The 27,857-nt window shown below is 45.5% G+C and overlaps 1 protein-coding gene across 1 annotated transcript; it reads left to right on the forward strand.

The window, feature by feature from the left end:
* Positions 1-554: 554 nt before the first annotated feature.
* adgra3 (adhesion G protein-coupled receptor A3) lies at positions 555-27,236 on the forward strand. The gene is made up of 19 exons (XM_084002965.1): positions 555-1,539; positions 9,968-10,039; positions 14,721-14,792; positions 18,552-18,623; positions 18,702-18,773; positions 18,883-19,046; positions 19,664-19,877; positions 20,010-20,174; positions 20,726-20,927; positions 21,013-21,162; positions 21,601-21,759; positions 22,243-22,410; positions 22,497-22,704; positions 22,801-23,009; positions 23,161-23,285; positions 23,389-23,512; positions 24,053-24,198; positions 24,422-24,517; positions 25,123-27,236. Exons 1-19 carry the CDS (start codon positions 1,325-1,327, stop codon positions 26,576-26,578), a joined length of 4,089 nt encoding a protein of 1,362 aa, XP_083859091.1. The 5' UTR covers positions 555-1,324; the 3' UTR covers positions 26,579-27,236.
* The last annotated feature ends 621 nt before the right edge of the window (positions 27,237-27,857 follow it).

Below are 27,857 nucleotides of genomic sequence, written 5' to 3' on the forward strand. Positions count from 1 at the left end.
TCATAACAAAGAAAATGGATTGTTTGCCAAAGGGCAAACACAACCTTGCTAGCTTTTCCTCCTCGCATAACGGGATGCAATTGCATTTGTGTGTCTTTCATGGCCATTGTGTGTGCAGCAAACAAGACTGAACTTGTTGAGAGACTCCCAATCAGAGGAGAAGTCCAGGGGCATAAGAAGAATACAGATCCTAATAACAAAAATGTGAGTAGTACTCTAGAAAGCCATGTAGCCTACTCAGTATTGTACTTAAGTAAAATTACATAGCCTACTAATCTAAATAACCCTTTAATTGTGTGAGTATATCTTTGCATTTCTTTATAAGCCGAATTGTACTGTGTTTGGTCAAGGAGGCATTATCATTTTGAAAAGGGTTATCGTATGTTATTCTGCAATGTAATCTACTGTGAAATAAATCAATTGAGATGAAATATTTACAAATGTAAAACCGAGTGGACTGAGTTTTATTTTGAAATGCGGACCGGATGTGGGTTGAACTCCGAGGGACTTGACAATGGTGGAGCCGTGGGAGGAGGAGGACTCCTCAATGGACAGAGTAGCCTACTGCTTTTGAATACTTTCAAAAGACACAGTGGAGCTAAAAACGACACAACAACCACTTTAGATCACCTTTTTTTCAGCGACGTGGAGCTTTTCGCTTTGTTTTTGGAGCGTCTGCGACTCACTTTGAGCCGGGAAAGGTGTGTTGTTGTAACGCTTTTGTGGTTGTTGTTTTTTTCAGAGTAATTTCCTGTTGGTTCCCTGGGAAAAGAAGAGGAAGAGGGAAGTTTACTTGCTGTTTGGATCCATATGAAACTCAAAGTACGGGGACATAAAGGTGGATATTAAAACAAAAATAAAATAAAAAGAATTCCTGGCCACGTTTCCAGAAGTTAGTGTGGATAACCTGGGACTACTGCCTCCCGTGGAAAAGGACCCACGCCATGGACAACAAAGAAAACCTCCCAACCGGACAAGTTATTTAACAACCAGCGAGCACGGCCGCCGTTTTAAACGAGCACACTCGTGTAGTTTGAATGAACAGCACGAAGGGGGAATTATGAATGAGACGTTTGGCAGACAAAGAAGGACACCTCTGTCGGACTGAACGCCGCCGAGCGAAAGGGGGGAAAGCCTTGCTAGAAATGGAGGAGGAAGGCTCACTGGAGCCCAACAAGATGCTGGCGAATGTCTCGTTCTTGTCTTCTACCGGGTCCGTTTCATAACCGAGCTGCTCGCCTTCCTAGTTTAAGTATCGTAAATATTCTTCCCCCAAATGCTGCAGTGGTTTTCGAGTAGTGTGTGAAGGGGGGGAGAGAAAAAAATGAGGGTGGATCTGTTGCAGTTGTTTGCGATTCTGCTGCTCGGCGGCGGAAGCGGCGCCCGCGGTTCGGCGGTATCATCTGATTGCAAATCATCTGACGAGCGGCAAAAAGGCGGTGGGAAAAGCGTGTCCTCCGACAAGAAAGTGGTGTGCAGCAACATGGAGCTCCATCAGGTGTTGCCCCCGGACTCCTTCCCCAACAGGACGGTCACTCTGTGAGTATACAGGGAGACGCAGTTGCATATAAACACATACTTATATTCCCTGCACGTCTATAGCGTTTATTTGGTGTTTTTGGTGTGACACCATTAAAGTTTCCAGAAGGTCATACTTGGACATGATCGAAATAAATGTATTATTGACTTCTACATCATCCTGTTTATTTATAGTCCTTTTTAAAAAAGGAGAATATGGTGACAAGTACATTCTTATTATAAGTTGTGTCCATCCCATGTCAGACCCCTCTCTCACAGCTGCACACTCCAGCCCATCGGTGTAAATGTAAAACCCTATGTAATAGTAACCGCCTGTCTTCCTGTAGTGAGTCACACAAGAAGGTATTTTGGCCACTGAATCAGTGCTCACACAAGATATTTATCATGCCATACCTCCAAGGCATTTTAATAGAGCTAAGAGCTCATTAGCTCTCGAGTTAATCCTTGTGGTGACTTTTTTTTTTTTTTTCAACTTGGCTAAAATATACACTCTCTGCTGGGGCTGGATCTACTTTGTGTGGCCCTTTTGTTAAAGACCTCAGCAAGCTTGATGTTAACCCATTTTTGTTTGTTTTAAGATGTCAAAAATCACACTTGAACATAGTTATTATATTGATCTTTTTAATTGGTTATTAACCACCAAAGTTCAAGTGTTATAAAATAGAACACACTATGATTCATAAACTGCAGTTGTTATTGATACAGTTGACCATCCTCACAACCTGTAAATCCAACTGACTGAGCTACAAGTGGATTTCCCTCGCACACGTCTTCGTGACCTCATTTGTTGAGGTCATAATGCGTTACTTTGCTGTCTGATCGTACAGGATTTAAATCAAAAGAGTGGCTTTGGTTTGTTAGAAGTGCTTGGAAGAAAAATGGCAAAAAGACAGAAATTCAAAGCCGTGTGTCCAGTCCACTTGTGCTTTGTGGTGGTGAGCGAGGGGGAAATCTGAGAACAGCAAGGCAGGGTGCAGGAGTAGAAGACAAATAATAGTATCCATGAAACTTATAGGATAGTCTGCTAAGTTAGTTAGCATGTTGTAACCCATTTCCCACAACCACATATACATTACTTTTGAAGCACTTTCCAAAGTTACAGGTTTTTAGATTTTCTACTTTCCACAGCCTGCGTATTGGTTTTTATTGTGATTTCAGGAGAGTTGAAGTGCAATAGCAGTGACTTGCTTGAGCTAGGTAACCCATAAGTTATTATTTATGGGTCAGGATTACACCATTGCAGCCTGGGAATGCAGACAGAAGCGCGTCGCTTTGAAAAAATGTAGAAATGGAGGAACATGCTGTGCATGTGAGATATCGTGTTTCTGCAGCCATTGTTAAGCTTGGAGTTGGGTTAGTCATTTTCTCAGTTACTGGGCCCCCCAAAAAAATCTTAATTAGGCCAGCGTTATGTAGCCTGGGTGGAGCCGAACACCTGGCAACCACTCAAATGAGTGTTAAAGCCAAAGAGACCTGTCAGTAAAAACACACTATAGGGCTCTCTTGAACAATAAATGTCAATCAGTCGTTAGGAGTACGTCATAAGGCACTTATGTGCTTCAGCAGTGCAGCTTGTATTCAGGAGCTGATTCTGAAGTCTTAGATAGGAGTTTCCCATCAACAAATAAATGCACTACATTGACACACGGTTGAAGAAATCAGCCCACTTAACTGCATTTCCACCAAAATTAGCAAAATGTTCAATTACCTGACTCAAGCAAGTGTGATTTCTGGGAATGAATGGCACAACACAAAACACCTAAGTCAATGGGGACCATAAGCTGCATAGGATCCAAAAAAGGATCTTGAATTTTGCTCTTTGCTTTTTTTTTTTTAATTCTCCATGATATCCCCTTTTTTGTGTGGAATAAACCTCTGGGATATTTATAGAATTTGAAATATAGTTGTATACTGTGCTCTTAAGTCCTGTAGTAAGCCACCTTCCATCTCATCCTGATGTTTGCTTTGTCTACATGTCGTCACTGAGCCTGGAGTCTGTCATCTAGTTCTGACACTGACGGAACGGAGGCCCCTCTTGATTTAGCATTGAGCCTAAGCACTGTAAAGTGGAAGATGGCCTCCCAAAGTACAAGAAAGTTGTAATTAGAGAGCACAGACAGAAAGCAGTGCAACTTCCAGGAATTCCTTCCCCGTGTCCACTTTTTGGTTTGTAGGCATTTGTTGTCATCCACTGTAGGAAAACAACAGAACTGTCTCCAAGAGCTGCTGTGTTCGCAAAACCCCCTGTTGACATGCGTGGCAACAGCAATTCATGTTAACTGCAACGTTTTTGGGTGTCAATTTATGTTGTGTAAAATCGCCGCACCCTCTCAGGAGGTGCGGTAGTCCTGTTTTTACGACTCCCCCACGGTCTTGCGGTGGGGTCTACTGTGGCCGAGACGCAGCTGGTCTGGACTGTAATGAACTCAAGCAGAGGTCTGAGCTGCCAGGGGAGACCTTTCCCAGGCTTAAAAATTCATACTGGCCCTCCTGGTTAAGCCACAACAGATCTCACTCCACATTTTTGCTGTCAATTCACTAAATCCTGTTGACCAGGATCTTAAATTAACCTAACCTTTCTTAGTGTTTGCAGACAGACATCTCTATGACACTTAAACTTCTCATTTCTGTCTAATTTAAATGTAAAAACATGACACAGACTAACAAAGGTCACAGCTGACAACTACTCAGTGTTAGGAGAATGTTATTCTGCTAATACGACACAGTTCCCTTGTTATATGGATGGTTTTCAATTTGTGTGCTACCACGCCTTGTTGTGTCGTGTCTTAATTAAAGGCCCTGCCACACACAGCAGTATAAGCTAGGTGTGATTAGAGACCTGTTCCATTCATCAAACTTGACCCCCCTCTTTTGTACTTAGGATTTCCTGTTTTCCTCTTCAGGGGTCTGGAACCTATTGAATGGAAATTTTAATCAGGCTTTTCAGAGAACTTAAAAAAAAAGAGATTTGAATCACAAGCACATTTCTCTGAGAACTCTCCCAACGACTCTTTAGCTTTTTCGTGAACTTGCTGAACCGCCGGGATAATTGTTTTGACTCCACGCCAGAAAATGGACCCCCAGATATTCTCAATCTCACTCTTACTACACAATTTAAGTTGAACTATGTCTATCTGTACATGAGCACTTACACAGTTAAGCAGCTATTATGTTACTAAGACTTTGATGATTGCTGGAATTAGTCACTCTGAGGTGCATGTAGGAATTCCAACCCAGTCTCATGGTGGGTCATGAAATAGTGACTAAATCTGTGCAATGTAGGTGAGTTATGTAGTATAAAATATTGTAAGACAGATGGGTTAAACACCCACAGGACTTTCAACCATGAGACCGGTGTCAAGAACGCGTCTCAAAGCAATTTCCTAAACCCAACTTAATGCTTTTTTTGTTTGCCTTGACCTATCGTTGCGTTTCCTTGTGTAATCTCGTTCCAACTCGTACCAAAACTTGTTCAGGCAAAAACGATACTTCCAATTGAAATTCATCAGTTTGAAAGTCGTGCTGAGCGACACAGAAATTGGAATATCTGTATCCATGCATACAAATCCATAGATCTGTGACTGTTTCACGACCCGCCGTGAGACTCTGTAGGATATTCAGTGCGGCTCAGCCCTGAATGCCTTTCTGTAGAGGGAAAATGAGCGATGCATTCCCCGCATTTGTGCTCTCCAAATGATACCGCATGCCAAAGTAATCCGAGAGGAAATGACACAAATGTGTTTACAGCTGGCTTGTCCTCCCATGTTAGTGTAGGGCCTCGGTGAAACTACGAGGGCTCCAATTTAACCGTTGCCTCACATGGAAGGATAAATCAGCCTGTGTGAGTTGTCCATATGGGTGTGTACAACAGTTTATATCTGTGTATCTGTGTTAGTTTCAGCCCTCATACCCATGCAGACAGGAACTGATTGCATTTAAGCTTCCTGTACTCCCCCCAGCTCATATTTCTGTGCAGGTTTTGTTTTGTGTAATCCATTCAAAGGAGCACCTGGGTTGGACAGTGCAAATAAGCGCACCTGGTTTGGGCCTCTACAGAGCAGCGCAGGATTAATGTCAGGAAGAGAGCAGGGATTTCCTCCCTCGCTGCAGGAAAAAAAAAAGTATGCACGGTTTGATGACACGTCAGAGTGCAGTAAACGGTCTTGTTTCACAGCAGAGCAAGCTGGCACTTAGGGTTACATTCTCATCCGGTTTCCTTGAGATTTCACTTCCATCAGGCTCCTGGGGAAAATTCCCTTTCGGATTTCAGATCTTAAAAAATGCTACGGTAAATACAGTCGCAGAGTTTGGAATGCGTGATCAGCCCTCATGTCAATCATTTGCTGTTTGTTCTCCCCAAGTTTTAAAAAAGCCACTTTGTCATGCTGGGAGCCTTTGAAATGTATGTATAACAAGAACACAGGTGTCTGCTGTCATCCATATCCTCAGAGGATTGTTTTTTGTTGCTTTCAAAGTAAACCGTTGGTCTAAAGGAATGCCTGTGTTTTTCATAGTGGTGCTGCAGTGTTTTCCTGAAGAAAACAAAATCCCAAAGGCGAGGCACTGACAGCTGCACAGTTAGTCAGTTCGTAGCCTTTCATTTCACAGACCTGTTGAGCTTTGACATTGCCAGGTTGCTCCAAGTCTCATTTAATCCCAGACAAGCAGTTCAGTTTCTTGTGTAGCTGTGAGGTAAGGTTGTGCAATGCTTCCTCGTCTCTACTGCTCATCTGCTTTTATCCTGGTGTGTGCACGGTGGATCATTTTTCTGTAGAGCTATAAAGTGAATTCCTTGCTCTAATGTCTCGGCCCTGTTTGATGTTGAAAGTTGACTTAGCAAGGCCAACTGTTTCGACTTAACAAGAATGAAGGCGAAATAACAGCTTGTATGACAAGTGCTTATGTGGAGAAAAATCCTCATAGCAGTGGTTTTTGACCATTTGGTGCCCATTCCCAAAATAAATACAAATACTCTAGAAAAAATGTGGGATCTTTAGTGGAACAAGAAAGAACTGGATGACCGCAATAATTCCCTTGGCAAGTTGCAGCACCTCAGCCATTGGATCAATTCCCTTTTCCACCTGAGCCGAGGCCCACTTTTCCATCGACTATATTCAGAGGAAGTCATTGTAGAAGGAGTTTTATGAGCTCAACTGCAGCCTTACACTTACTTGAAAACGTGTCGAAGAGTAACAGCTCTCCACTCTTGGGAGTTCTTTGTCTAAAATGCCTTCTGAGCATAAAGGAAGTGTTGCAAGAGCACCAGTTGGATGTCTCCTCGTAGTGCTGTGTGCCTGTGAGAGGAGTGTGGAGGGGCTGGCCATTTTTAGTCCTCTGGATAATGGGCCTACAGCCAGAGAGGAATAGTAGTATTTTCATTGCTGAAATTGGCACTACTTTTATCATATTTACTCAAATTGAAGGCCAGATAAGGCCAACATATTTTATACGACTCTGACTCTGAAGTTCTGATTTCAGACACAGCTTTTCTTTAAATGTCGTTGGGATTTATAGCATCGGTATCAGGAGACAGGATGTGAGATTTGGTACGATCCCCCTGCAGCTTGTTCCTGGCTTGAGTCCCCAAGCAGGTGTTATCTATGCATCAAGATAAGGAAGGCTCCCCTCCTCCATCGTTTGAGGCCTAGCCCAAAGGAATTCCATGTACAGTTTTTCAGTCTGGAGTCTTCAGGCCAACGTCCAGTGACAGACAGTAAGGAAGCAGATGGTCTCGTTACAGACGTCCTGAGGGTGGTTAAGATGTGGGTGTTTAAATGCCTCTCCGTACAACTTTGAGGCTTTGCAACATGTATATTGCTTGTCAGCAGTGGTATTTCTTTCTCACCAGTACATGTGTAAAGACTCAGTTTTGCAGCCAAAGCAGTTTCCAACATACCGAGGTCACACTCCTGTCATGAGGAAGAGGGAGGGACGAGGCCAGTGAAGGAGCGTAAAGCATGCAAAGAAGGGAGGGATGGAAAGAGGGCAAGTAAAGGGCTCATGACTCTCAGGAGAACTCTCTGTCACAGATTTATTTTGACAATCCGCAGAGACACAAGGCCAGAAATGTGCATTTCTGCTCCCAGATTTGATTTATTTCCAAGATGTGTTGTTTGAAATTCTTTAATCTATTCTGTAAACCTAATTACAAAAACTTTCCGTGAAGATAAAAGGCCGCTTGTGCTGTAGGCAACCTCAAATAACTTAACGTCAATGTTGATGTGGCTTGTGGCCAATCTACGTCTTTGCTTATTGAAGTTTCCTGTTTGGCAAATGTCTTCATGATATGCCATACTTTCATGTCACCGGGTACGTAATTTCCCTATTTTTCAGTTTTCTTTGTACTTCTGTGAATTGGCTTACGAAGGGTGATTGTCAGGCCTGAAATAAAGATCCTACTTGTCAGGTCTATGTTTTATTATACTGCAATATCATTTCATCATCCTGATTTCCATCCATATGAGTTTTTCCTTATCCGAATCAAAGGATGAACCGATAAAGGGTGTCGTATGCTGTATGAATTTTAAAATTTGACTGCTAATCAGTAAACAAATGAAAGCACCACTATCTTAATTTCTGGTACAGCAGTTGTTGACGCTATCAGACGGATATTATGGGCTTCCCCAAACTGGTACTTCTAGGTGTTTTTGTGCTCTACCTATATTATGTGGATTGAGTGCCACATCCTTTAATTCACACAGGCCTTGTGATAAATGCATCCCATTGGTATGTTGACTATTCTGCAACATGAATGAGACTTTTGTGACCACACTTTTGGCAAACCCAGCGTTTCTGCCTATTTCACCAGATCATGTACATACGCAGACATAGAAATTGCAGCCTCGTACATCGCCGTGTTTTGCCGTCTGCCATTTCAGCATTCAGAAGCCTGTGAAACACAGGAATGGTTTGTGTGAGCACTCTCTCCGAGCGGCAGGGAGCCAAGCAGCAAATCTCTCCAATGAGTCTCCACTGTCCAACCCTGTAATAAAACAACCCCTCAACACCCCATAATGACTCCAATCTGGCCCTGGGTTGTGGGTGCATCTAGCATGTATGTCACCCACCACATCCCCTCCCAGCTAGCCAGAAACATATGCTAACCACAAGTCCCTGTTCGGCTACTCTGCTGGGAGTTAACAGTGCTATTGATTCCCCAAATCCTTTGGGAGTAGTTTGGCGAGGAAGACGGGAACTCTCAGGGACTAACGCAGAGAAAGTGGAGCGTTTTACTTTTAGGTATGCAGTGAATCAGCTTGTTCTGTGCACAGGGAGTAAACAGTTTAATAAAGTCTGGTTTATTACCCAGGGAGGAAGCAATCAGGGAATTCACACTTGGAGTTGAAGTTTTTTCAAGCTCACCTTTTTATTTGTGGTGATAAAGTTGAAAACGATGGCAATTTTCTTCTATAACAGGATAGTATTGTGTGAATTTGTTGGCTCTTATCATATTACATTTAATCACATGGCTCTATACTATGTAGACTTTTGTTTTTTGTACAGATTGTTGACGGCTCCTTTTAGAGAAGTTACCTAATTAAAGACGTGGTTGGTTTTGTTAAGTGGGCTTTTTGTATAACTGTGTGGCCGTTCATGGTAAGATTTAGCTGACCTCGTGGTTTCTAGTAGTCACAGAGCTGAATCGACATCTGTGTAAAAGGGACAGCCAGCATGGCGGGACACCACGCCCACACATAAGAATAAGTTGCAGTTGTGTTATTTTGCTCCCATAATGCAGGCATGCTATCTGGGGCAGCATTATGCTGACGTTTGGTTTGATATAAAAATAGTAAGGCTGGTATAATAAGCGTCTTCATGAGTGTTGTGGAACCTAAAAAGGCCTCTTGCTGCTGCAGATCAGATTATGATGCATTTACCTGTTAAAGTCAATGGTTCTTCACATCACGCTTGATCTCATTTTGGCTACCTGTCTCAGAGGGATGCCAATTTAACATGAAAGCAAATAACCGGCTGAACTTGCAGATTCTTTTGATCTCTTCCTGGTGGCGGGGAACATTCTGTGACTGGAAGCTGAGAGTGGCAAGAGGACACCGAGTGACGCTTAATATTGTTATCCGTCAACAAGTTGCCCTATGGCATTCTTCCACTTGTTGTTGGAAAAAGTCACAAGATCTTTTTGACATACACAATTTAATTAAAAACGCATTCCCTGCTGATATTTGAGTGCAGAGTGGGTTTTAAGTTTAAGACCTGTTATTTAGCTAATTAAATGTAGGCCTGTATTAAAATGTGACTTGTTATGTCGACAGGAAAACTTTAGCTGCCAACATTTGACTGCTGACATCTTTATGTTATGACAACATGAGATTCTGCCATCTTTTGGGACTGTCCATATGGTGTACATTACATTATGAAAGCCTAGTTGTATTCTTTTCCTATGTATTTACGTTTTTTCTTCTCTCCACAGAATTTTAAACAACAATAAGATTCAAGAACTCCGAAATGGATCCTTCTTTGGATTATCTACGTTGGAAAAATTGTAAGTATTATTATTTCCCTTTTTTCTGGTAATGATTTGCATGGCATTAATGTACATAGCTTTACTGCCATGCCTAAACATTGCTTTAATGTTTCCCGTGCATTGTTTTGAGAAATGGTTTTTCCAAGTAGATATGTGTCCATGAAATATCACCAATGGACTTCACAATGGTGGAGCTTTATTATATCTACCAGTGCATTAGCAGGAACCATCGATCGTTCCAAAAGTGAAGTTTAGGCTTATGGAGTAGGTTTGTAAAAAGACATGCTGGCCTCATGCCATGGAACATCCAGGTCAGAGAAAATGAGCAGGCACCTACACAGCACTTAGCTTCAGTTAGGATTATCAGTCCATGGTGGAAGACTGGGGAAACGGCTAATTATAGTTATAGCCCTTAGGGTTGGTTGTTGTCTGCCTGGTGACATACTCTCAACATTCAGCTGCTTGGTTATTCTTGGGATGGGGCCCACTTTCTTCTAGAGCAGTAACATACAACATGCAGTAACACAAGTATTTAACACTGGGTGTCACGTCTTTATGGAGCATAAGAACCATTTTGAAAGGAAAAAACTGTCAGGAAGGAGTGAATTAGTTCTAGAAATGCGAAGGCATTTAGGTCTATAGTCAGTTTTGTTCTCCCAGATTCCATAGACAACAGAGATATGTCATCCACACCATGTGTCTCTGACTTTGGAGATTGGAATGTTGTCACCTATGTTTCCTCCCTACAGAGATTTCAAGAAAATGGCTCTGGGCCCACACATATGGGCCATGGATGATTTTTCACTCTGGAATGGCTTAATGGAGATAAAATAACCAGACCTTTAATGGCCGTGCTTTTACCCAAGACTACAATAACACATGACTGCATCGGTGTGGAATTCTAAGGGCATGTTTTCCCCCGTCAGTCTTCTCGGTCTGGATAAAGAGCCCAGAAATCGAGATGGTACATGAGGCCAAACACAGTTAGCCGTCTGGTATGAGTTCAGAAAGAAGATTTAGTCCAGACATGCCCCTGATTTGTCTGATATCATGGATCACCGATGACCATTGATTTTATTTGTCGCAGAAAACGTACATGCTCCCTGTTTTTCTGGGCTCTTGCTTTAAAAATCTATTCAGCAAACTTCATGCAGGCCTGATAGGCGTATACAGCATGTGACTCAAGTGTGTGCAGTCCTCGCAGAGTCTCCCACAGCTGGCCTGCAAAGTTTGATTATATACATTATCCGTACAAAGCACCTACAGCATTTCCTCCTCTTTTCATCTTGTGGTCATAATTTGTTGTGATAAATTGTCCTGCCTGACGTTTATTGGGTTGACTTCCATTTTAATTAGACATTCATCTGCCTAGATTGTTTATAGATTTGCAGTGGAAATCCCCGTTGGCTCTTGAATTGGTTCAAATATTAGTTTTTAGTGCTCAGTCCTACAGGATAGGAGGCTGTGTGTTAAAGCTTTGATCTTTCTCCACATAAAAAGCCCTTAAGGCTCCTTTGTGCTTTGTCTCTGAATGGCCAGTCAATTTGGTTGTAAACTCCGTCCTGCCTGACTTTGCAATCCACAGGCATTCTTACCTCCAAATAATATGAATCAACACTAAAACTTACCTGTCGAAAAACGTATTCAACTAGGTAATGGTGCGATTTATGTGCAACAGAGTTTGAAATGAACAGTCGATTTGGTTGCCTGACATTGCAGCAACACACAGGCAAGTTTACCTCCAAAAAAGCAGCCCTCATTGTGCCTCGGAGACCCCACCCCAGCCAGCCAGATTGCCTGATGGCTCGCTAGCTTTTGTCATTGTAATGAAGCCAAGCCAAGGCCAGAGGTGTCAGCAGTGTGGTTCCCAAACACACTCTGACGCTGACGCCTCTCCCACTCCGAAATGTTCCAATACCCTCCCTTCTACCTTCAATCACACACCCCTTTTTTCGCCACAAACTCTCGAGTCTGTTTGAATAAGCCGAGGCGCTCCATCTTGCCTTCCACCCCTCCTGCCTTCAGTTGTTTTTTTTTAAGTCCACAAAGAAACTCCCTCATTTGGACTCTGCCCGTATGCCGTAGTCGGGAATGAGACAGCAGCTGGCTGTGAGTGCCAGAAAGGGGTAGAGAATTGATTACGCCTATCCGCCACTCTGCATGAAATTGCAAAGTAACTGTGGAGACCGCTGTGTTTTGTCGGGGGCCAAAGGTGCCCCTGCTTGGAAATAAGCCACACAGAATTCCCATTATCTCTTTCTTCCGAGAAATAGGAGCCAAGCTAGGCGACCCTCACATGCAAATTTCCTGCTAAATCCGCTGCTGTGGAGGAATGCTTATTGTGGAACACGGAGCACGGATAATCGCTTTAGTGTGCAGTGTTTTCTAGAGAATCGATTGTAGTCTATTCATAATGGTACAATAGGTGTGGAAGTAAGAGTGTAACACATAAATATAAAGTTAGTTTCAAATGGATGTATCGCAATGCAGCTTTTACCAAGTGCATCTTTGAAAGGAGGACTCTGTTGACAAAGCTTTAATTTGCTTAACCGGTGGGATTATGTTGAGACAAGTTAACTTTTTAAATGCAAATTTCCTTCTACAAATTAAAAGTTAAAGTCATAGAGAAAAAAATATCACCCTTGCTCAATTCAATACACCAAGTAATTTTGTTTCTATGGCCTTACTTGGTCTGGTATGACCAGAAATGAATGGTGGTTGTGGTTTGAAAACTTTATACAGATGTTTCTTGGTAATTCATTCTTATTCTTATTCTTACTTTAAAGCAAACGTATCCAACTTTCACCGACACTGCAAAATCCATAAATGTATTGAAAGCACTACGGGTGCATTTTACTCTGAAGTACGATTAGTATTATTATTATACGTTAGGTTGCTTTTGGCTGGATTCTTGTACTGAATTTGTACAGCAGAGAGGGACATTGTTAAGGGCTTATTTAGTTCTTAATTGCATTAACTAGAAGCCATCTATCATGATTTGCAACTGGAGGCTTGTTTAACACACATCAGTTGCTCTCTCCTAAGAGGGAATGTCATATCAGCACTCCTCCGAGTATATCCGTAACCCTCCACCAGAAAAGGATGCCAAAAACAACCTCAGATTCATCTTTACTTGTTTTCATTTTATTATGAATGGCCCCTTTGGAAAACAATATGTGTGCCCCTGGAAATGGCAGCATCTGGGAAACCCCGTACTGAATCAACAACATTTGAATAAAAATGTAAAAGATGCCAGGTCATGTGTGGTCAGCGGTCTTTGGAATCCAAAGTGTAGTTATGGCTGGTGAAGCATGGACGGATTCGCTCTGATTTCCGATATTTTATCCACAAGTATTTGGAAAACCCAAAAGCTTTTCATGTCGTTAGTTGTAGCGGTTACTCAACACACATTTGCAGGATTCCCAGTGTGACGGATCGCTGACCTGAGAAGGCCACCTGTGGATATCATTCAGAAACTCTTTAAGAATCAGTTAAATCTTATTTTAATATCCTTCCTTATATGGGAACAAAACTTATTTTGCTTTTTGGAGGGTTTTAAGTTCTTTATAATGACATTAAAACTTTGAATAAAGTAAATGTAAATCTATAAAGTATTGATATTGTTTGTTTAAACCTAATTTTGTGGCTAGAACATCTGACCGGTGAGTCAAATGCAGCAGAAAAGCTTTTCTCTTGATTCATGAGTCATTTGCCTTCCGAAGATGGTGTGATGACTTTGAGATGTTTTGAAGTAAATTAGCTTCTAATGAGTAAACTCAATATGGAGGATTGGGCTCCTTGAATCAGCTCTCCCTGTTCCATGAAAGCCCCGTCAGGATGTTTTTGATTTCTTTGTCCTGGCCTCTCATCTTTCTCTCAACACCGCTGCACAGAGGAGACCTCTTTGCTGGCTCGCATCAAAAGCTTTAACAAGCAGCGGGGGGTTTTTTTTTTTGGTCTATGACTTATCTATGGCCACCTACTCGCCTTCGGATGACAGCTCCGCCACATCAAACGGGCAGAGTTACCCAGAGGCCCTTTGTGTGGGTTCAGGTGGCGACGAGAAAGCCTCCTGAACCTCCACTGTAATGAGTGACTAGGCAGCGCCAGCACAGGTGAGCGCCGCAGGAATTCTGTGATCGCAAGCCTTTGAATGTGTGTGTGTGTGTGTGACAGCACCTTTGAGGGTCAGGTTGTCTATGACGGCAGCTGTGTATTAATGATCAGTCTGTGGAAGTCTGGGTAGGTGATCCAATTGGGGGGGATGCCTGCAGGTTATTCTCCACTGTGAAGAATCATATGTATGTCATAATTATGGGTGTCTGTGCATTTGTGTCATTATGTTTTAAGGATTAATTAAGTGCGTATGAAATGTGGTTTTCATGTAATTAAAACATTTGATGATCTGGAGGACACTCAACTCTTTGTCTGCTAATATCACATAACTTTTATCTATTTAAAGTAAATAAAACACTTAAATCTATCATTAGCGCAAATCACCTCCTATAACATAACATTTTAGAAGCTGTGAATGTGCCATTTTCTCTGTTCTCTGTTGTTTGATGATGGACTAATCGCTGCAGCTCAACTACTTCGTCGCTGTTTGAAATGCTCATGAAAATCCCCTCTGCTCTTCTCCCCCCCCCCACCCCCCCCCCCCCCCCCCCCCACCCCCCCCACCCCCCCCACCCCCCCACAGGGACCTGCGGAGTAACATGATAAGTCATATTGAACCGGGCGCCTTCCTCGGATTGCCGGCACTCAAACGACTGTGAGTAGTGGTGGAGCTTCTGCAGCCTCACTGTGTCTTTAATGTGGTTTCTGCAAGTGTGTGTGTGTGTACATTCACACATTGGCCCCTCTGGGATTTCTCACTGAGGTGTTCTTTTATTATTCAAAACCAAAAGATCTAAATTCCAGCTTTTTCAAAAGCCGTTTTGGAGTGCTCGCTTTAATTATTCGCCACGCGAGAGCAGTGGCTTATGAATTATTGTGAGTTAAGAGACGCGTCTTGTTCAATGCCTCCTCTTGTGATTATTTGTCATTTTTGAAATGTGGATAAAGCCATTTTTCTTTCGGTATTTTAAATTCGCTCGAGCTGTTGTCTTTTGATGAATTGCGATTTCCAAAGCTTTTACAAATCCCTTAACAGTCGACGCAGCCTGGGCTGTGCAGGGGTGTATGTGCGAGTGTTTATTTTATAGCATTTAGTCATAGACCGCTCTCGGCGGTGATGTCATCATACATTGTGTTTTAAGGCAGCTGTTGTTTCGCATCTAGCCGTGCAATGTGCTGTGCATGTTCTAGCAGTATATCCAGTGTCCATAAGGGAGCGTGGTCAAGCAGCAGTCTATTTCTACTGCCTTGTTTTCACTGGCCCGCTGCCAGAGCCCACTGCAGACAGCATGAGGCCTTATATGCGTTCACACACTACAGGGAGTGGGCGGATATATAAACGCGTGCGTGCGGTGTCTATGAATGTCATGTGATGATAATTTCGCTATGCAGAGAATACGGTCTGGGATATGCGGTGTGTAATTGCGGGAGGTCATAAACCGTGGAGGCAAGTGCATAGTTGTGCGTTTTTTTCTCTTTGTGTGTCTATTGCACTTGAGAGAGAGAGAGAGAGAGAGAGAGAGCAAGAACACGACGGGACTTGGAATCATCAGACGGCACCCAGGCGCTGCCAACACAAACTTGAGCTTGGCCGCTGCTGCGGAGCAATAAGCGCTAGACAGGAAGGCAGTCAGCTCCTTGGCTCGCACCCGCACCCTCCCCCCTCATCATCGCTGCATATTCATGCCACATTCAGATGGATTCATGCCTATATCTTCTGCATATTGGAACCCCCCCCATAAACAAGCTATTCATAAAGACTTTCCTTATCACCACTAAGTGATCTGCAACCTCACATGGATTTGTTCCATAGTACAGGTTTTTTGCCCGAGGGTAGCAAAGCTTAATTGGCCCCACCGCCCGCCTCGGTTAATTTCAAAGGGTAGTTGTCACTCACTTGACTGTGAAAGGGAGGGAGCACAGAAGAGGAGGAGAGGATGAGGTTGTGTTGAACCCCGGGAATGTAAACACAGAAGCTCTACATCAAAAGTTGGCATCCGTCGCTACGCATCCACCCGGCTTTTCTTCCCCAGGTTTTTGGGAAATCGGAGTTAATTTGCAGCCGAGAGTAAATAAAAATAGATTTGAAACCAGTTTTCACGTCACATTTATTTGACATAACTTTGGCACATTCTTCGGCTCTGCTCCAGTCACTCTTAGTTTCGCCTAAGTAGACGTCTTCTCCTTTCTAGACAGGCCCATCCGTCTCATGTGTTTTTATCACAGAGTGGCGACGTGGGCATTCAGGGAGAAGGCTGCAGAAGTCTGGTTACTATGGGTTCTGCACATCCATCAAATTAGCCCTTTTGACACACTCAAATGCTAGTTGTAGATAGTTTAGTTGTAGTTAGAGTCATTTTCATACCACTGTGGAAAATATGGGTTCGGTAGAGTGGCTGAGAATCGTATTGGCTTCATATGCCACTGTAGCTACGCTGCGGGCTAAGCCACAGATGACGTGCACCTCCTCAAAAATGTAACTATGGAGATGCCACATGGGGACCACAGGAACTGTGGCTGCTCCCGATGCCAGCAGATATCGTTGAGTGTGAAGACACAGAAAAGCTCTTTTCAGTAGCACACGTATAGTAATATCATCTCCACTGCTCACCACACGTCACACACAAGCGTGTGACTGCCATGGAATATTCAGTAAGCCAGTAAAAGAACATAAACACAGTTATTGTGGGGAATAAGATTTCTGCATCATACGGACTGGGAGCTTGGGTGTAGGGTGCACTGCTGGTCACACCCTCCGGGGGAAAGAAAAGTGTATCCCAGTTCAAACACATTTTCCACACACACCCCCCAATCGGGCTATTTTTTGCTGCTGCTCCTCCTCGTATCATTCCCAACAACTTCCAGCCTCCACCGTAACAATCCCTCATGCTGTTAATGTGCCACATGCCTGTGCTCGAAAGGCACATTCGCCATTAGTCTCTTTTTTTAATGAAAACTAGTCGACTAGAGCCGTGACAAGAAGAATCAGCCTGGATTTATTTGCATGAATTATGTTAACGATAACGTTTCTGAGCACAGTAAAGGTGAGTTAAAGTTATTCACCATCTTGTCTTAAGTCCCTTGAGGTCGCTGTAACTCGAGGATTTGAAGTGAGATGAAAGTCTTGCCTTTTAGCGAGGGGAGCGCCCCTCCCTCCACCCGTTCACTTCCGCTGTGTTATCCTTCCCCTGACACACAATGCTTCGCGCAAATTGGCAAGCCCGCTAAAGGCGGCTTTTCCTCTCTTCCAAGTGGAACTAATAACCCCACACGGTAAATTCCCCAGCTGGTACCTTAAGGACCAACACCAATAATTACATAAATGTTCGGATGTTAGCATATGCCCGACAGTCATTTCCCAGGTATCGCTTTGTGTCTGTATCGCATTCCTCTCACACCCCAAGATACAGTTTAGCTGGTGGGGTGAGGTAATGATCTGTCTTTCCTCCCGGGCTCTTATTTCTTTCCTTGGCACTTCTCGCCGATTGGATCATTCATAGGAGAGTGTGCGTTTGAGTTGTCGTAAAAGGTGCTTTGACTTTGAACCTTTTGGGTCGCTATGACTACGGTTGCTTTAGATGGGAAGAGCCTAAAGTGTGATTGTAGATAATAACAGCCTATCAAAGCTATGTGAGGTTTTGCCTCTCGGCTATTTTAAAGCTGCGCTAATGTTTTTTTGTCATTGGATCAAATGTTTTTTCCCCTTATTTTTTTAAAAAACTTGTCAATCATAAGAAGTCAAAACTCCAATTACACTTAGGGATACTTTAATTGGATAGCATTGCATTATGGCTTGTGGGAAGGGTCCAAACCATCAGGTAACACTGACTGTATCATGGGTGGGTGTACTTAAGTTGTACCTGGAGCCTTCAGTGAATATTTCCGAGTGTTATTCATAGAGGCAGGATCCGTCTTTTCCCAGGATCAGTCGTGGACTCACCTTTCCGAATCCTTCTGAAAGGCGTCAGGAGTCTCAGACACCTCCGTCTGATGTTTGCCAGAGACATCATGTCGGGTCACATCCAGAGGAGAAACACACACTTTTTTGACATTAATTATAGGCGATTAATCAGCTCCCAGAATGTAACTCTGCCTTTTGATGTGTAGGCCCCCCCCACCCTCAGCCCGGAGGCCCACACAGACACTCTATCCAAAAGCTCCTTGAATGTTGTAAACCTGTCAGCTGTAATTTTTGGGGCTCTTTGCCTCAACCTGCCTCAAAAAAACCCTGCAACGCTTTATCTCATCAATGTCAGCGTTTCCCTGTTTATCAATTTTTCTCATAATACAGTCGGGTTTTCATGGCTTATCTTGTTGGCAAACATTCCCGACCTCATTGCAGCAATTGATGGTGTTTTTAGACGGTTGTAGCTGTCGTTCTGTGAAATGTGAAACTTTTTCCTCTGTTTTACAGGGACTTGTCCAACAACAGCATCGGCTGTCTCAACGTAGACATCTTCAAGGGCCTCACGAATCTGATCAGACTGTAAGTTTTTATAAATTCATATGTTTGGACTGGGATAAATGATCTGTGTTTTTTCATCATTTATTTATTTATTTCCAGAAATCTTTCAGGGAACATGTTCTCCTCATTGGCTCAGGGGACCTTTGACAGCTTGTCGTCTCTGAAGGCATTGTAAGTAGGATGGAGAGGAGAACCACGACGCCGCGTACTGAAATATTCACAACAAATTTGTCAAGAAAATGGCGTTTTGAGTCGGACATGTGTCTCCATACGTCCGCAGGGAGTTCCAGACGCCTTACCTGCTGTGCGACTGCAACCTCCTGTGGCTGCTGCGTTGGATCAAAGAGAGGAACATCGCGGTCAAGAACACCAAGTGCTCCTTCCCCCAGTCTCTCCAGGGCCAGCTTATCACTCCCTCCATCAGGCCAGAGCTCCTCACCTGCGGTAGGGGACACACGCCTGAACCACACAGAAGCAAAGATTTGCCCACACGCGCGGGAAAAGTGTCGCCCTACATTACCGCGCTCTGAAAACGGGAGTCGTTTGTCATTTCTGCGTCACTTCCTCGCGCGTCATTTGTCCAGTCCGAGGCACTTTGAAAGGTCGGAATAAGTCATGTTGAGTTGTGGCACAGATTGTAGTGTCAAATTGGCGCACTGTCCCTTTAATTTTTCTATTTTGGTATCAGCGAGCCTGCCGGTGTTTGGGGAACAGGGGCTTGTGCAATGACACGGGAGATAAGGAAAGGCCAGTGCTGCCTTTGTTTGTACTTGCTCATGTCTTATCAGTTTGGCACTCATCACAGTGAGGGATTATGAAATACATAGTGCAGATCTAGCAGGAGCCATGGCCTGACATGAATGACAAATGGCCCCGAATTCAAGGCACTGTTTAAGTTTCCCTTTTGTGTCCAGAAAGAGTAGAGAGTGAAAAAAGGCGATATGTTCAGAGAAAATGGAGTTAAAAATGATTGGTGACAAATAAGAGCCTTGTGAGGATTCTTTCTCCGTGACAGATGACGACCTGGATCTCTCTCTCTAACTTTTGTCTTGCTTCCCCAGATGCTCCGCTCGAGCTGCCCTCGTTCCAGCTGACTCCGTCCCAGCGCCAGGTCGTCTTTCAGGGGGACAGCCTGCCCTTCCAGTGCCAGGCTTCCTTCGTGGCCGAGGACATGCAGGTGCTGTGGTACCAGAATGGCCGCATGGTCACGCCCGACGCCGCCCAAGGCATCTTCATTGAGAAGCGCATGGTGCAGAACTGCTCTCTCATTGCCAGGTATGGAAGAGTCTATTTGGTGGCATTATATGAGGAAAACAAAACAGAAAAGTAAGGTTTTAGCTTTTTAAAAGCTGAATTTCATATCAGGCTGGCAGATGTTTTCAGTTTCTCCTTCGTGTTTCCCGTCAGCGCCTTGACCATCTCAAACATCCAGCCTGGTTTTACTGGGAACTGGGAGTGCCGGATCAGGACAAGCAGGGGCAACACCACCAGGACTGTCCACATCGTGGTGTTGGAGAGTTCGGCTGAGTACTGCGCTCCTCAACGCGTCTCCAACAACAAGGGAGAGTTCAAGTGAGTGCTCAAAGTGACACATGAGCAGACACTTATGCTCGTTGCATTAAAAGTATATGATGCAGTCTAATTTCTAAACACAGAATTCATATTTTGCCCCTCGTTTCCAGCTCAATAAATACATTTGATATAATTACAAAACTGTGTGGCCCGTCGCCCATTTCCACTATAAATAGCTGCTTAATTTGGCTTAAAACTTAACATTAGCAAACAGGAGCTTTATTCATAAATACATAATAATATGGGTTCATAATTTGTTCATCTGATCTTGTCGTATACCAAATCGAACAATAAATGTATACATATATCCACTCTGACAAAGTGAATATAGCAATACATTTTAAAATGTGACATGTTCATATGAAGCACTTTGGCTCCCCCTTGTGGTCAAACCTATAAATGACTTGAAGTTTTTGGCCATAATCGTGACACATGACTGTTGCTTTGAGGTCACACACATTGTGGCTCACATGACGCAAAGCAAAGGGGGAAATAAGGGCGTTGCATGTGACAGTGGATGAATGGAACTGTGTTTCTCCGGCTCCTCCCAGGTGGCCCCGCACCCTGGCAGGGATCAGGGCCTACCTCCCCTGCAACAGACTGCCATCGAGCGCGGGCACCTACTCGGGCAGCCCGGGCGAAGAGCAGCGGGCGTGGCGCTTCTGTGATCGCAAGGGGCTGTGGACGGAGGAGGATTACTCCCGCTGCCAGTTCCAGAAAGACGTCACGAGATTTCTATACGTCATCAACCAGGTCTGAAAGCTCAGTCACCGTATTTGATGTCACGCTTACTTCTGTAAGTCAGTTACTAATCACGCCTCTCTATCTTCCCCGCTAGATGCCTCTGAACGAGAGCAACGTCGTGGCCAGGGCTCGACGCCTGCTGGTCTACACCATCGACGCCGCCAACTTCTCGGACAAGATGGACATCATCTTCGTGGCCGAGATGATCGAGAAGTTTGGCAAGTTTGTGGAGAAGTTTAAAGATGTGAGTACTGTAGTAGCTGATCTTTTTTTCTTTTTTGTTTTAACGAGCTTATGTTCACAATAGAATGCGATGCATGCATTTGGTGTAGTACCACTTTCAAGGACAAATAGATTGCTCAACAGCTGTTTGTTGTCATGTTGTTTAATGAGAAAGGATGTCTCGTCTTCCGCACTGCTTTAGGCCAACATAAAGAAAAGTTTTCCGAGCGGAGGAGCTCCTAGCATGTTGTCACGGCTGTAGGCAAGGAGTGATATTAAAAGTTTAGTTCGATGACGACGTGCTTAAGGGCCGTTTGACGGCGAACACGTTCACATCTCGCGTTTCCATTCAAGTGATTTAGAACGACGTGCCATCGAGCCGGAGAAAAACACATGTCTTCGGGTCACAGAAGTATTCCTTGTCGAATGCACTCGTGTTAAGTGTTTCCCTGTCTCCTAGCTGGGTGAAGTGATGGTGAGCATGGCCAGTAACTTGATGCTGGCCGACGAGAGGGTCCTCTGGACGGCTCAGCGTGAATCCATGGCCTGCTCACGCATCATCGCCTGCCTCCAGAAGATCGCTGTCTACCGCCTGGCCACGGCACAAGTCTTCTCCCTGGTGAGTCTCATCAGCAACACTCTGCGAGGGACGAGGACGGTCAAACATTTGCCTGACCTCGGGAGGAAACTCCACACTCAAAGTCACTGGCTGTTCCTCTGCAGTGGTTAACCATCAGTGTACGAATGACATAAAAAACGCACACCATCTGCCTTTTAGCTATAGATTTGTAGCGTCGTGTATTCCTCTGCACCATCCAGACAACATAATGATTTCCCGAGGAGGCGTCTTTCCCTTTTGTTGAGCTATTGTTGTCATACTTCACCGTGATTGGCACATTCACAGTGATGAGACAGGTTATCTATCTATCCATCGTCGTCACACCCACCGATTTATATCCCACTCCACCCCAGCCCTTTTGCACTTACATTAACCAAAACAGCAGAAGCGCTTGGAGACAAAGTCCTGCTGCTGACGTGATTGGAATAGAACCTTCACGTCGTGTTGCATGATGGGTTTTCACTCTTGCTGTCGCCCTTTCAGACGTCCCCCAACATAGCGCTGGAGGCTCACGTGGTCAGGGCCAGCGACTGGAACGGCATGACCTGCATGTTGTTCCAGAGGCCCAGCCCAGAGCGCACGCCCGGACAGGACCGCCAACTGGCCTTCAAATGCAACACGACCAGCTCCTTCTCCAGCATCCTCCACAAGGTCAGCCTCCTTCCAGATACAATCACAATTTGTCTGCAGGTTGTTTGTTTTGTCGTTTACTTGACTTGTATCTATGATCCCCACAGAGCACCATAGTGGAGGCTTCCCTGCAGCTTCCGCAGTCTCTCTTTGCCCAGGCTGCACTCCCCGGGCAGGCAGAGGACACGGTCTACAAGCTCCATCTACTGGGCCTCCGCAATGGCAAGTTTTTCCCCTCCACCAGCAACTCCTCCCTGCTGGCTGACGGTGGGAAGAGGAGGAGCGTTGCCACCCCTGTCATCATGGCCAAGATAGGTGAGCAATGTTTCCCTGAAGTGTTTAACATCTTTGAGGGGGAGAAAACTGAAAATATTGTCCATTCTGATACCACTTCTGTGTGTTTTCCATCAGACGGCGTGTCCCTGCGCGTCCTGAGGACGCCCGTTAACATCACCCTGCGGCGGTTCGCCCGCGGATCAGATGCCGTTTCCGCAAGCTGGAACTTCAGCCTGGTGGGAGGCCAAGGAGGATGGCAGAGCGACGGCTGCCACATTCTGGGCCACCACGACAACTTCACGACCATATCCTGCAACTCTCTTGGCAACTACGGCCTCCTGATGGTAGATTGGGTTATTTCAAATCTAATCTGTATGATATATTTATCAATATGATTTCAAGGGATCGGCATTTTGAAATGAATGCACACCCATTGTCATTGTAAGTAACAATCTAGCTTAAAAGTGAGGATTCATCCTCTCGTCTGTCCTACAGGACCTCAGCAGTGTGGAGTATTTCTCTCCGAGCATCCAGCCCCTGCACCCAGTCATCTATGCCACTACTATCATACTACTCATCTGCCTGCTCACCATCATCATCAGCTACGTCTACCATCACAGGTAATTAATGCATTTCAATTCATTTTTTTTTTTATCATATCCCCAATAATGTTGTCAATATTGCGTGCTTGAGTGCTAATATTCGTCGTCTCTGTGACCTCAGGTCTGTCCGCGTGAGCCGCAAGTTTTGGCACATGCTGGTCAACCTGTGCTTCCACATCTCCCTCACCTGCGGGGTCTTCGTAGGCGGCATCAATCAAACGCGATACGCCAGCGTGTGCCAAGCGGTGAGTATACACTCCTGCTGTGCTTTCCCTCCAAACGTCAGTAGTCAGCGGTGAGATATGAACAAGTTCTTTCGGATGTTTTTCAAGGGAAAAAAATGTCGGGAAAAGTTGCCTTTGGCGAAGTTTGCACCGCTCGTAAAAACACAACTTCTGGAAGCACAGTAAAAGTTGCATAGAGAGATTGTTTCCATGGCTGGAGGCAATCCTGCACCTCCCCTCATGGTGCTGAGAAACACGACTTAATTATTTTTCATTGCACAAAGTACCTGGTGAAAGAGAACTTTTTTTGTTTATGTATTTAATCCCCTCTGGCACAAAGATATATCTCACAAGGTGATTTTTCAATCCAGGATGATGACACACTCAATTACAAAAAGAATTGCTCAAGGGTCATCGTGCCATCTGAAAAATCCTCTTATGCGTTCCATCATTTTTTTTTTTTATTGGTGAAATTTAACAACAGGTGCACTCTGTCATTCTGACGCGGCAGATTGATTGCATTTTCTTGCCGCGTGTATATAATGGTGCAATCTCTTCTAGGTGGGCATCCTGCTGCACTACTCGACGCTGGCTACCGCTCTGTGGGTGGGCGTGACCGCGCGCAACATTTACAAACAGGTGACGCGCAAGGCCAAGCGCTATGAAGAGCTGGACGAACCTCCGCCACCACCGCGGCCTATGCTAAGGTACTATATCACCACCTTTTTTTCTGCCTTTCTAACTGCTTTGGGGATGTTTGTGACATAATCGGGCAGTGTGTGATCCCTTTTCTTTAAGATGGGAGACTGCAGCTATGTTATGTTGTGCAATGTTGGTGAAACTGCCACATGGTGTCAGTGTAGAGGCCTGGAAGAATACCACTGGATCGCTGTGTGAGAAAGACTAACCTCTCTGTGCTTTCTCCAAAAGGTTCTACTTAATCGGCGGAGGGATACCCATCATTGTCTGCGGGATCACTGCAGCAGCCAACATCAAAAACTACGGCAGCCGGACCAATGCACAATAGTAAGGAGTCCCTGTATAGAAAGCAATTAAAGCTCCTATCCCTCGATGTGTGGTTATGGTAACGCTGCGTCGCTTTATCCGGACAACAGCTTTTAAAAGCTCTCTTGGGGCCCCGGATGCTTCCATTTTATATTCTGTCCTCGGGAGACGTTGGCTTTAATTATCGACTGGCCAGGCTGCGTTGCTTTGGTAAATAATGTATATTTTTTACGAGGCGAGGAAAAAGTTTTATTCCCTCAAGTTCTGATTATGGAGGCCTATTAATGGTATGTGCATCCATGCAACGAGCAACTGCTGCCAGTTTACAGCAGGCCTCCCCCACCCCCACTTTGAACAGTAGCAGCTGTTTCGATCGCACAACGTGGCTGGCTAATTGAGAAATCTGGACCCGTATCTGTCTGAAGTCTTGAGAGTTTAATTAATTTCTCGCGAGCTAGACGAATCCAGCCTGTGTTGTTAAATGCAATGGGGCAGTTACTGTTAAAAATGAGATGCAAAAGTTTGATGTAAACAATGATGGTGAGATAGGATAGTCGATAAAAGATAGAAGAATCGAGTATCAAACTGTAAATGGAGTGATTGATGGGTCTCTTTTCTCCTTCTAGTTGCTGGATGGCGTGGGAGCCCAGTATCGGGGCCTTTTATGGCCCAGTGGGATTCATCATCTTTGTGGACTGCATGTACTTCCTCAGCATCCTGCTCCAGTTGCGCCGCCACCCCGAACGCCGCTACGAGCTCAAGGAGTCGACCGAAGAGCAGCAGCGTCTGACTCCAGCCATCGCGGAGGCCGGGCCGGACGGTGCCGGCCTCTGCCACCCCCTCACTCTCCATCTCCAGCCTCACGAGGCGTCCTCCTCCGTCGCGTCCGCTCCCCACGCCGTGCCGCTGTCCTCCCTGGAGAACGAGCACACCTTCGCCGCCCAGCTGATGGGTGCGTCGGGGGCGTCGGGGCTCTACGCCGCCCTCTGGGTGTTCGGGGCCATGGCTGTATCACAGGACCACCCCTTTGACTTAGCTTTCACCTGTCTGTTTGGGGTGGCGGCGCTGGCGCTGGGGGCGTTCATGGTGGCGCATCACTGCGTCAACAGGCAGGATATGAGGCGCTACTGGTCCCAGGCCTGTTGCTCCGGGAGACGAGCGTACTCCGCACAGGAGGATGTGCTGTTGCCTCAGCCGGGCGTGGCAATGACATCCACAGCGGGATCTGCCAGCAAGGCGGACGGGGAGTCGTCAAAGTGTGGCCAGAGCAGCGCGGAGTCTTCTTACACGAATAAGAGCGCCCCGAGCATGCGGCCCTCCGCCCACGGCAGCAAGCTGACCAACCTGCAAGCAGAGGCGGCTCAGTGCAAGTCCGCCTCGGCGCCGCCGACGGCCAACGGCGCCGCCGTTCTGGACAACAGCTTGACGGAGCATTCGCTGGACAATGAGATAAAAATGCACGTGGCGCCGGTGGAGGTGCAGTTCCGCCCGATGAACAACATCAACAACCCGACGGCGGCCACCAACGGACACGCGAGCCGCCACCACAAGAACCGAGCGCGGGCGCACAGGGCCAGTCGGCTCACGGTGCTGCGGGAGTACGCCTACGACGTCCCCACCAGCGTGGAGGGCAGCGTGCAGGGCAGCGTGCAGAGTGCCCCCCACAGGCGGCACCACCACTACGACGTGGCGGCGCGCAACAGTCGGCGCGCGGCCTACATGGCCTACAGGGAGCGGCATCAGAGCCAGCTGCAGCAGGACAGCAGCGACAGCGCCAGCCTGCCACGCCGCTCCCGCTACGCAGATAAAGGAGGCGGCGGCGGCCTGGAGAACGGGACGGTGGTGACCACAGAGACTGAGGGGGTGGCGACCGCTGCTGGATCAAGCTCCAGTAAAGACTCTGGTCCCGTGCAGCAGAACGGCGGCGCAGAACTCGAAAGCCAAGCCAAGTCGTACGGCCTCAACCTCATCACTCAGAACGGCGGCACGCTCAAAGAAAACGGCCAAGCGGTGCCTTTAATTAACACTGAATGTGCAGCCAGTATAAAGACCGGCTTGTGGAAACATGAAACTACTGTGTAGCGACAGTTTCCGTCCCAAAGACTTTGTGATGCTCTCGCCTTTAAACTGTGAAATGTCATTTTGTTGTTTTTTCGATCGTACATTTATTGCGATCAAATCATTACTGCCACTGAACTATCTTTTGTAGATAAGTTTTTTGTAAATGTTCTATTTTTATAACTTGTTAAGAGTGAACCTGCATGGTCTGAGCTGAGGCCCGGTGCATACCTTTACCCCCGGGGACTTTGTTTTTTTCTTTCCATTTCCTAGTTTATTGCCCCAACAATAATAAAACAAAAGTTCTGTTTACCGAAAGATCTCCTCTTGCATCTCTGCAGCCGGTGCAAAGGTGAGTCAGAGCGGTTTGATTTCCACGAGCTACCCTCGCTGACAATATATGACAAGCTGGTAATTGGGTTTTTCCACTGACCTTCGGGTGGCCTCGGGTTCCGTTCGCCACAGCGGAGCTGCACTTTAATTGCAGCCGACTGGTGGCTTCGGGGCTCTATAGGTGTTGCCTCTCTGCCTGCTGGCAGGTTTTATGAGTGCACCGGTACATTCCGGTACATCCTGGCTTGATGCCCGGGTTATGATTGACAGCTGACTCGCAGGGCAGCTGCCACGAGGAGGACGAGTAATTAGGAGTGCTGCTTCTTCCTCTCCACCCTCAAGACTCCTCCACAGCCTACAGCTAAACCAGAGTCCCAGCCTGACGTCGCTGATGGGCAGAGAGCGTAGAACGGACACAAAATATGATTTGACTGCTGAGTGTTTGGAGAGGTGTGTTAGTATGAATGTGTCCGACATGCTGACATCCAGGCGCCGTTCAAGACGGCCATTTTTATGGGTCGGAGTGGAAAAAGTACAGTAAAAATGTGTGACATCATATATTAAAATGTGATTTTAAACACTGCAGAATAGCATTTTTACTGTTTGTAGTCAAATTGGATCTATTTTAGTTCAGTGGTTTCCAAACGAGGGCCACCCTTAAGTGACACATAGCACTTAAGCTTATATATTCATTAATTAATAAGGCAAGTTCTGCCTATCGAAAGATATATTCACGTCTTCTCACAGCATGTCACTATTAACCATCTTCAAAATGTGAATTTTCCACAATGAAGACACTGATCGTCCCGGCCGTAGAAGCTGAGACACTCCAATTTCTCACGAATGGCATATTAATAAAACACACATTTCGCTCGGGCAAAGATATATCGCCCAGCCATCTTCGATGTGACAAATTATAATAAGCCGTTTGAATTATGTAGAGAGCAGTAACGCATTGATTAGTCGGAGC

This window comes from Eutrigla gurnardus (assembly GCF_963514095.1).
Source record: "Eutrigla gurnardus genome assembly, chromosome: 23".
Lineage (NCBI taxonomy): Eukaryota > Metazoa > Chordata > Actinopteri > Perciformes > Triglidae > Eutrigla > Eutrigla gurnardus.